The following is an 11,489-nucleotide window of genomic DNA, read 5'->3' on the forward strand; positions in this document are numbered from 1 at the left end:
GGGATCTGGCTCCTCTGCTGCCTGCCTTTTTATACATGTCTCCTAGAGTGACATCACCTCCAACCATGAGGTCCTCTGGAAGCCTTCATTTAGGAATGTCCACGTAACACAGAAGTCCATCACTGGCCCAAAAGCATGGTCCTCTAAACTTTGTTTATTGATAATGATGATACACATACAAGGGTTGTCATTGTCTGATTGTAACCAGATTACAACCAACTGGTCTCTATTACAACCAGGTAAAGATATCTCTGTAACACTTTATCTGGATAGTCCATCTATAAATGCTCTACAGACTATCAGTATCATTTCAACTAACTAACTAACTAACTAACTAATTAACTATTAACCCTAACCCTTGCTCTAAACCTAACCTTCAACCTTATCCTAACCCTAATCTTAACCCTTACCCTAACCCTATTTCTAACCCACCCTAACCCTTATTCTAAACCTAACCTTAACCTTAGCAAGCAGTTGCTTGTCAACAAGATAGATTGTTGATCGTATGACTATCTGGACTATCGAAATAAAATGTGACCGATATCTCAACCAGTATATACTGAGTGTACAAACATTAAGAATACCTTCCTAATATTGAGTTCTAACCCCCCACCCCTCCCCCTTTGCCCTCCGAACAGCCTCAATTCATCGGGCATGGATTCTACAAGGTGTCGAAAACGTTCCACAGGGATGTTGGCCCATGTTGACTCCAACACTTCCCACAGTTTTGTCAAGTTGTCTGGATGTCCTTTGGGTTGTGGACCATTCTTGATACACCCTGAAAACTCTTTAGCGTTAAAAACCAAGCAGCGTTGCAGTTATTGACACAAACCGGTGCATCTGGCACTTACTACCATACCTCGTTCAAAGGCACTTGCCCATTAATGCTCTGAATGGTACACATACAGTACATGTACACAATCCTCTCAGTTGTCTCAAGGCTTAAAATTTGTGTCTCCTCCCCTTCATCTACAATGATTGAAGTGGATTTAACAAGTGACATCAGTAAGGGATCATAGCTTTCACCTGGATTCACCTGGTCAGTCTACAACCTGACCATCATATTGATGTCATTACAACCCATTTTGCCTGCTGGAAGAACTAATCAGTTTAGCAAATAAATAGGAAAACGATATAAGGGGAACCAATATGCAACCCGAACTGAAACTAACCATGCCTCAAAAGTCTTCAGTCATCTATAATGTTAGAAAATTAATTTGATTGATGAGTATGTTCCTGATCAGGTTGTCAATTGGGTACACCTCTCGTGTACTGTGTCGTGTCTGTGACTATCATTAAATGTTATTTTATCAAATCTCTATGTGTAATTATTATTACGTAATTAATCTAATCATGTAAAGTTTAATTGTAACGTCTGTTGTCGGGAGAAGGAGAAGACCAAGGTGCAGCGTGGTAAGTATTCATAATACCTTTTAATCAATACGAATACTTGAACAAAAAAACAACAAAACGACAAACAAACAGTTCTGCAAGGTGCAATACACCAAACAGAAAACAACTACCCACAAACACCAGGTGGAAACAAGCTACCTAAGTATGGTTCTCAATCAGAGACAACGATTGACAGCTGCCTCTGATTGGGAACCACACCAGGCCAAACACATAGAACTATAACACACAGAACAAACATAGGATGCCCACCCCAACTCACGCACTGACCAAACTAAAATAGAGACATAAAAAAGGAACTAAGGTCAGGATGTGACATTAATAAACTAGGAAGTCGGGGCACCACGGTGTCACGACTTCCGCCGAAGTCGATCCCTCTCCTTGTTCGGGCGGCGTTCGGCTGTCAACGTTACCGGCCTTCTAGTCATCGCCGATCCACTTTTCATTTTCCATTTGTTTTGTCTTTGTCTTACACACCTGATTTCATTCCCCAATTACTTGTTCATTATTTAACCCTCTGTTCCCCCATGTTTGGTTGTGAGTAATTATTTATTGTATTGTGGTCCGTATTTGTGGCCTTGTATTTATAAGACGTGTATTGGGATATATTTGAGTAAAATTGCTTTCATTACTCATATCTGCTGTCTTGCGCCTGACTCATCTCACCAGTTACACACAGACACTTTACACACAGGAAAACGTTTATAGAGTCTCTATTTCCTGAATCGACTCTTCAGATATTTTCATATCTTATCGAGTACAGTCTTGAATTAATGTATTATTACCTTATCAGTTCTCATTACTGAAAGTCACAAACCCTTGGATATCTGCATGAACCCTAGCCTCCAAAATGTATCAGCGATATACAAATTGGCTTAATTATTTATTTACTAACTAACTAAACAAATCACAGAAATACATAAACAAATGATATAGTTATTGGTTACTAACACAGTGCATTGATAAGTCCCTAGTGGGCTAAATCGGTATGACGGTTTGGTAGACAATGGAAAGGGGTGGGGACAGATAAAAAGCGGAAAAGACTAAATGGATTCACTACACACAGTTGATAATTATATTCAGTGTAATGCTAATCCTTTGCACATGAACGGCCGCTCATTCGAAAAGAATTGCAATGTATATATTTGTAACGTTTGTCGTCGGAAGGAGACCAAGGTGCAGCGTGGTAAGTATTCATGATTCTTTAATTACTCAGAACACCAAACAAAAACAACAAAAATAATAACTTATGTGATCCCCAATCAGAGACAACGATAAACAGCTGCCTCTGATTGGGAACCACACTCAGGCAAAAAACAAAGAAATAGAAAACATAGAAATAAAGAAACTAGAATGACCACCATAGTCACACCCTGGCCTAACCCAAATAGAGAATAAAAGCCTCTCTATGGCCAGAGCGTAACAATATTTGCACCCGTATGCCTTTGTTGTCTTCTCTGTTGGAATCGCCGATCCGTCTCCTGGCAGTCAGTTCATCAGAGAGTCTCTGGTTAACTTCCCGAGAAGTCACAAAGTCTTTCATAGTTGTCACTTTCTCGGCGGCTCTGGATAGTGTCTGTTGTAATGGATACATCAGGCATAAAGATGGTCGTTCCATAGAATAGATGTTTCCGCGGTTGTCGGTATTCTCGTACTAGCCTTACGTAATTTCCAGCTGCAGACTAGTAATTCTACGTCTAGGATTTGCTCTCATTTTGTAGTAATCGATAGTCTCAGAGTTTAACCATTTCCAGCCGTGAAGCCAACGCTACACTCTTTATTGTCTCTGCGGCCTATAGAGTTGTAGTTCTTAACCATTTCACATGTAGCGTCAACTGCATGTTTTCTAGTCTTCTTAACCATTCGAGATCTCTGGATTACCGTGAGTCTCTTTGGAATGAAATGTACATTTTGTCACGGGTGGTTTTATACTCTGGAGTAGAAAAGGGTGGTTCCATGACGCCTGATGTACTGTCTGGCTCACGGAGGTGTGGCCACTGACTAGTTAAACTTTATATGAAAATCCACACTCTCATTTAGAAGGCGAGCATCACATTACATCTTTTCACAAATAGTTTCATATTTACTCATTCATTTTATCCAACATGTAGATGTACATCTGATCATTGAAAAGTGTACACAAACAGAGGTACAGTAATGTGGATCTCCTGTCTTTCATGAGGTCACCAAATGAAACAACTTCGTCATGACTGTCCCTTAAGTGTCCACGGACCACTCCCACATTCTCAAAAATAGAAATATTGTTTAATTATTCAAACTTTTGATGACCAAGGGTCTCTCTGTGTTCCACAGTTTACATTTCAATCTCGAACACGACAGAGCATATGGGCAGCGTATTTTATAACCGCCATAAAACAGCCGACTTCCCGCTCTCCCCCTCTACGAGAGAGAGCACGCTGTAGAGCGAACCCACTGTAACCGGATCCTTCAGATCTTCACAGGAGAGTTATGACAACTGTGTACATCACACCTTTTGTAAAAGGAAAAAGGGACTCATATCCATTCCAAATTTTGCTTGAACCCTAATTTACCAGTGTCTGCATGGAAAGCTGAACTCATTTGCGTTGGTGGATTTGTGTGTTGTATGTCTTGTTTGCCAGTAGTGGAACTAGCAGATGTTGGTTACATTGCAGTGCAGGCACCCCTGAGGTTTTGTGGTGCATGCACCTTGACTGGATTTCATGACTTCCAGTACATTTATCCTAGCTCTCTCCCTAACCCTTAGCACCCGAGAAGCCTCCTCTTGGTCCCTCGCTGGAAAAGCAAATCAAGAATCCCTGACTTCGATGGTGATGTCAGAAAGGAAACAAAATGACACTACATTTGACTGTCTATTCAACTCTCTCTACAAACAGCTATCTGTCAGAGGGTACATGAAAAGGGAAGGCTTGGTGTTGGTGAGGCTTGTAGGCATCTCTTTCCCAAGATGTTGACGTTTCCTTGTTTTTTGGACATGCACTCGAAGGTTGGCAGGAAACAAGGTGACGCATGACTTGTTACCTTGCAAGTCACCTTTGATGGTTGAAATTCAACTCTGGAAAAACATTGCTGTGTGTTTAAAGTCTTAGCTAGGTTGAAGAAACTGAGACTACACTGAATATTTCAACATGTCCTCAATACACTGATTATACCAAACATCAGGAACACCTTCCTAATATTGAGTTTCCCTCAGAACAGCCTAAATTTGTCGGGGCATGGACCATACAGGTGTCAAAAGCATTCCACAGGGATGCTGGCCCATGTTGACTCCAATGCTTCCCACAGTTGTGTCAAGTTGGCTGGATGTCCTTCGGGTGGTGGACCATCCTTGATACACATGGGAAACTGTTGAGTGTGAAAAACCCAGCAACGTTGCAGTTCTGGACACAAACCTGTGAGCCTACTACAATACCCTGTTCAAAGGCACTTTAATATTTTGTCTTGCCCATTCACCCTCTGAATGGCACACAATCCATGTCTCAATTATCTCATGGCTTAAAAATATTTATTTTACCTGTCTCCTCCCCTTCATCTACACTGATTGAAGTGGATTTAACAAGTGACATCAATACGTGATCATAGCTTTCACCTGGAATCCCCTGGTCAATCAATATCATGGAAGAAGCCGGTGTTCCTAATGTTTTGTATACTCAGTGTAGTGCTCTTAGTGATGTCTTTTGGTTTCAGTTGAAAAACAGCATTGTTTTCTATATTTGAGGTGTGATTGAGGGACATACAAAACAAGCTAACATTTCTATGAGGAGGGAAAATAAAGGGAATGCTTGTGTTTGGTCAGTGACCTCTTCTACTGCTGAGATAGTAGAGGCTGCTGATGGGAGGATGGCTCATAGTAATGGCTGGAATGGAGTCAAATGAACGGTATAAACCAAATGGAAACCACATGTTTGATACGATTCCATTGACTCCATTCCAGACATTATTATGAGCCGTCCTCCACTTAGCAGCCTCCACTGTCTGAGAGGACTGTAAGGTCAGAGGTCAGGGGTTGTGACGTTCTGTAAAGTTAATCAATGATGGTTCATTAGCTGTACTACAAAGGACAGGAAGTGGGACTAGGGCAAACAGACACAGAGGTAGCTTCAGGTTACAACACCATTTTGAGCTCAGTACGACAACCCCTGAAGATGCTTTTGTAATGACACTGCACTTTTTAGTAATTTCAACTTCTTTATGGAACAGTATATCAAGACATTTAACTTTCTCCTTAAGTACCTGCGTCTGTTGTGTCTTTTAAAAGGTTACTTGTTAAAACATTTATTTATGTTATTAACCTTTATTTTTTTCAGGGAGTCATTTCATGTGTTGTATGTGGGTACAGTGGCAGTTTCCCCTCATACTATTTATCTCTGTCTGGTATTGTGACCCTCTCTTTTGTAAACTAAATTAATTGTACTTTTATATTGCACATTTCTGTATGAATGCCCAGCAGCCGCATATATTATTTTGTTTACGGTAACCATTAAACAACATATCCCAATATCATAGTAAACAACTGAATCAAAAACTCTCACCACATAAGAATTCTGACCTGCCTTTAATAATAAAGGACATTACTTTCACTAGTTTTATTTGTAAAAAGCAGCCATGTATTATTCACATTATATTATTGTCTGATTGATTCTGTGGTCTGATTGTCTGATCAAGGGTTAGATTGTGCTTTTGATCCAATTTCTTTACATTACTGAAATAGGTCTGACTGGGTTTAAACCAAAAACATGTATAGCTAACAGCAGAAGCACTGGAAACAAAGGCCATCCTAAAACAATCAGGTAACTTGCAGTAACACTGTTCACCACATGCTGTTGCACACAGTAGGAGAGATGTTCACAGTTTTCACAATAAATACATAAATAAATAAGTAGATATGTACTGGCTAGGATGATGATTTAAGTCTGAGACTTTGGTGAGCTATTTACAGAATCCCCATACAGTGTGATATGACATAGAAAGCACCATTTCCTTCAATAGAAAGGGACTCATTTGGTAAACATCAAACTGCACCTTTCCCCAGCAAGGAATGGGAGACTCCATCATGTCTAAACAGAAGGCTGGACCATGAGGGGAGATCAGTTGCGTTTTGTGGATGGGGTGGGGACCGTTTTTCCCCTTGTGTAGTTTGCGTGCTACTCTGCTTTCTTGGACTTCCTCTTGCGGGTGCCTTCGCCAAACTCTTCCTTGGTTTTGACTGGTGAGACAGGGGCGACAGGTGCAGGGGCAGAGGCAGCATGGTGCTCCTCCTCACCACCTCCAAGAGGGGAGCCAAAGAGCAAGTGGCACACCCAAGACTCGATGAGGACGAAGGGAGAGCCGTGAGAGTGGCGGGCGGTCAAAATCACCTGAGTGAAATAGAAATCATAAGTGTGAAAATATTGACTTAGTTTGTGCAATTATCTAGTTGAAACAACAAAATTGCCATAGAGTAGGATCCCTATCAAGTTTGTTTAATTGCTGATACTAATAGCAAACAATAGGAAGGGAGAGGTAGGTAAGTACAGCAGTAGGGTCGAGATCAATTCCATTTAAAAATCTGTTCAGAATATGAACTGCTTATTGACAATTATTTTACAAAAGGATTTGTGTTAATTAATTTGCACAATTGCTTGAGTTAAAGCATATTTGCCCCAAACACTGTATAAACAAACGTATGATGCACACTCTCTAGTATGGACTCCAGGACCTACCTTTGTAGTAGCCATGAACGCAGTGAAAAGACAGATGAGGGTGGTCTTGGACACAGGAAGCAAGTGTGTCTCCTGAAGTGTAAACAAAATGGCTCCATACAGACTGGCTTTAGTAGGGCTGGAGAGGGAAAATGTTATGAACATCAGACAAAGTCACAACATTTCTCTTGATAGAAAATATCCATTGTTATACATTTGTCAGCTTTAAAATGGATAGTTCAGCCCCATTTACACATTTATGATCTCTTATAGATACCTGGAGAATCAGTAAATGCATTCGATTGCCTTCAAATACAGTTGTGCAACTACCTGATACCTTCAGAAGTTGTGGGTGTAAATATCAATATCAGATTATTTGCTGTAATAGGAGAACATTGTCTTGCTGTCAAAAACTAGAGCTGGGAACCCCGTAGGTCGTCCTGAAACAGCTTAGGTTTCTAACAGCCAGACATTTTCTGAAAATCTTCTTCTGCTTGAGGAGGCAGCAAACAAATGTCGACGGCTGACATCAACCACAGAGTCGTGAGGAAAATCAACTCACAATGACATGTTGAGGATTTCATTGGTCTCGGGCCTCCACACACCACGCAGCAGTTGCTCAAAATTGGAAATGAGAGCCACTCCTGATCCTGGGAGGATATAAATAGAAAGTAGAAATAATTAGGACAAAGGTCTGTATCTCGCTCCTTTACAGAATGGACACACACAAGGAAAGTCCTACAGGTTGCAATAGTAGCTATGGGGGGGGGGGGGGGGGGGGGTGCAGGGAGACCTCAACCTTTGACGTAGCCGATGATGACCATGATGAGGAAGCCGTTATGGTAGGCATGATGGGCATGGTGCACACCAGCTGCGATTTTACGAGTGCGGACAACCTCCTTTAAGGCTACCAGCACCAGCTTTACAGGCAGGAAAGCCACACATTTGTAGAACAGGTTAAGAGGGCAGAAAAAGACGAGGTACCTGTTGTTACATTTTAGTGAACGAGAGAGAAACAAAAGAGTACATTTTAATAATGTTGTGGCAGTTTGTTTTCTTATTACTTGACAACAACATTTCTAAATCATTTTGAAATAATTACTATCAATGTTACACCAAATTCAATTTGGCCTATTTCAACAATCCTAGGCATATACAGACACAGGTTTTGCACTTTCTAAAAAACAAAAAAACAATAATGTATGTAGATAAGCACATTAACCATTTAAAAGGATCTTACCAAATAGCGGAGGCTAGGAGGATGTGGCTGTTGTATTGGAAGTAGTCCAGGGGGCAACCGCCGAGCAGAACGTCTGCTAAGATGTAGCTCCCAAAGCAGTAGAGCATGGCACAGAGCCAAGAGGCCACGGGGCTCTTGCGAGCCACCTCTACTGACCCTGCAGAAGAATCAGGATTTAAATATATTCTCCACGTGAAGTCAGACTGGTAACACGTTATAGTAACATTCATAAATAACCAATTAAAAATGCTTCATAAAATGCTTCATAAATAAATACTCGTGATTTGTAATGCTTATAATGCTTAGAAATGTTTCTGGACGTTAGTAAAATAAATAAATAAATACATATATATATATATATTTTTTTTTAATAATATAAAATGTTCAATTTTTTTGCACAAATCCCCACACCAGATACAAACATACACATACAAACAACAATTTACAGACGCACACAAACTTGGAGATTAGTAAACCATGAACTACACATCTATTAATAGTTTATCAATTGTTTAATAATGCTTATTCATCAAAGTTATTATAAAGTATTACCGTGTGTGTGTGTGTACCATTATGTTTTGGTTGGTTCTTCCTTAGCTCTCATCCCCACATCAAATGTATACCAGCAGTATACTATTATAGTAATGATCCACTCATGTCACTCCCACCATTGAGTGAGTTACTCAAGGGCAACGTTACAGTACACACCACACGAGAAAGTCTCTGAATCCTTTTACTCATCCATTACTCAGTTATTAATTAACTCTACTCATTTGTGTTACTGGGACGAGGAAAGGGAAATCAAGTCTTTCACTACAACCCAAGTCATTTTAAAAAGCCACATCTACTATAATAAGGTGTTTGAAACATCTATGGATCGTTGTAAGATTGTGGAGTAATGTGTGTCCCCCTATTGGGCACCAGAACTGTCAAGATCTAAAATAACAGGTGTGATTCTGGGTGTAGGAGTGATTTGCCTGCTGTTTGACAGAAAACTGATCCAAAGAAATGCACCCTAAAAATACACGCTGCTCGATTGCTTTCCTGCCTCACAACGCAACTGGCAGGCCTGACATAAACCTTGACCCTCAACACCCCAGCCTCCAAACTCATTCATGAGGAACCAGGGAACCACTGATAAGTGATTGGTTTACATAGGTCTAGGAGCTCACGAGGCTTCTTTGAACCATTACTGGAGAGAAAAAAACCGTTCCACCTGTCTTTACTAAGATTTTACTAAGATTTGGCCAAAAAGGCAAGGTAGGGAATGAGAGTATTTTGATACCAGGTTTTATAGACAACTATTATTTACTTGTAACACGAAAATGTGTCAATGAGTAAATAATAAAATATTGAAGTAATTTAAAACTTATTCCACAATGAACAAATGCAATTTCTTCATTCAGTGTACCTTTACTTGGGTGAATAAGGGATATCCAGAAGGGTAGAACAGTCCTGGGATTGTATTAGACATGTTCATTTCGAGGCCAACATACGTGCTTTTGGACATATTTTTGGTCTCTAAAGAGGCTTGGCTGCATATATTCTGGAGTATTGTAAACTTCACTTTTGATTAATACAATGTCAATGAGGTCTTACGAACACAATTACAAACGGGCTGTGAACAATTCTACTCCGAAGCAGAGGAGACTTTCTGTAGTGTGTAGCCAGCCCAGAGACATCTATTTAGGGACATTCTATTTATTGCATGGGGGCCAAAGCTTTGGTATGCAACAGGTCTCTTCAGATTTCATACAGGAGACCCTTTCTGTTTGAAGGGTTAAATGTTGGGAAATGTGAGGTATTAAAGAAAAGGGTTTCTTAATTCCTCTCTCAAAGTAGGCCAAGCCGCTGCTGCCAATGTTATTCATAGGACAAATTCAAATTCCTTCCAAGTTATCAAAAGTTTATTACGATTTCCATAGTAGGCCTATGTATAAATTGACAAATTAATGTTTGTATTGGTACATGTATCTATTGGTGTTATAATTTTGGGGGGTTGACAACCCATATAGCCTAGGTTATAACCTATTCAACGTTGACCTGTATTATATTCAATAGCCTACCTAATTACAGGCTACTCAGCCTCACAATTATAAATCCATTACAACTAATGATTTCATTTTTTAACATGAATGTATAGGGGAAAAAATACCACTAACCTGGTTCATACTTGAGGTAGAGTATGGACACGATGTAATAAGCAAGATCAAAAACTGGAAACATTCCCATTTTTGAGAAATGTTGGGCAACATCGCCCAAATTGAGGACTTCCAACACGTCCATGATTTAAGATTTATAACACTACCGCGTGTATTTTATGATCACTGCGTAACTAGAATGTCAGTTGTCCGGCGACTCGCCACGAAGCTCCACGTCTTCACGAGTAAAAAGACTGTGCCACTCAAGCCCTCCTATTAATATACCTCATCTGCACAGCTTTATAATTTGTTCTCGGCCGAGCGTTTTTTCTATTCCAGCTGGTCTTATTTGTCAGCTCCCCATGTAATTCGTCGCTACGGTTGAAAAATGACAGATAGGCTTTTATTTTTGGGTCCCCAATTTTGATCAGATATGCAGCTATATACATTATTTAATCTAATCTTTGAACGATAGCTGGCCTAAGAAATATATTGACGATTTGCCATAGTGCTCTGCAAATAACACACAGAGAGAAAGAGAGACAGAGAGAAAGAAAGAAAGAAAGAGAGAGGGGGAGAAAGAAAGAGATGACACGATGCGCATGTCACTATACAGGTTTACGGTTTATTTTACGATAACACGTTTTTCTATTGGCCTAAATCGTGGGTAACGTTGGCTTTGGAACCTGATGTGAAAAATCAATGCAGAATCGTATATTGATAGCCTAATAAAAACTATTACAGATTCATAATAATATTTGTATTGAGATAGTCAATTCCACCTGGCACCTGCTTATGGTAGCCTACAATAAAGACATTTGCAATAAATCAGGTAGAATATGTTTATGATGTATTATATTCATGTAACCTCGGTCCTTTAGGATTGTATTTGTTTAACAAACTGGCCTAATGATGATAAATGAAGGGTCTGAAGCCTAATTTTATTCATCATGTGCCTCCATAAACCGATGGGGTGGCTGAAATCGTGTGTTCGCGTTGTAGTACATTTGACCAAGC

At 40.0% G+C, this 11,489-nt stretch overlaps 1 protein-coding gene across 1 annotated transcript; it reads right to left on the minus strand.

Annotated features, from left to right (window-relative positions):
• Nucleotides 1-5,949: 5,949 nt before the first annotated feature.
• On the minus strand, nt 5,950-11,067 carry LOC139409075 (trimeric intracellular cation channel type A-like). The gene is made up of 6 exons (XM_071153754.1): nt 10,494-11,067; nt 8,332-8,488; nt 7,891-8,075; nt 7,654-7,741; nt 7,113-7,230; nt 5,950-6,767 (listed from the first exon to the last, which is right to left on the minus strand). Exons 1-6 carry the CDS (start codon nt 10,615-10,617, stop codon nt 6,555-6,557), a joined length of 885 nt encoding a protein of 294 aa, XP_071009855.1. The 5' UTR covers nt 10,618-11,067; the 3' UTR covers nt 5,950-6,554.
• Nucleotides 11,068-11,489: the final 422 nt, after the last annotated feature.

Source organism: Oncorhynchus clarkii, chromosome 5, assembly GCF_045791955.1.
Source record: "Oncorhynchus clarkii lewisi isolate Uvic-CL-2024 chromosome 5, UVic_Ocla_1.0, whole genome shotgun sequence".
NCBI lineage: Eukaryota > Metazoa > Chordata > Actinopteri > Salmoniformes > Salmonidae > Oncorhynchus > Oncorhynchus clarkii.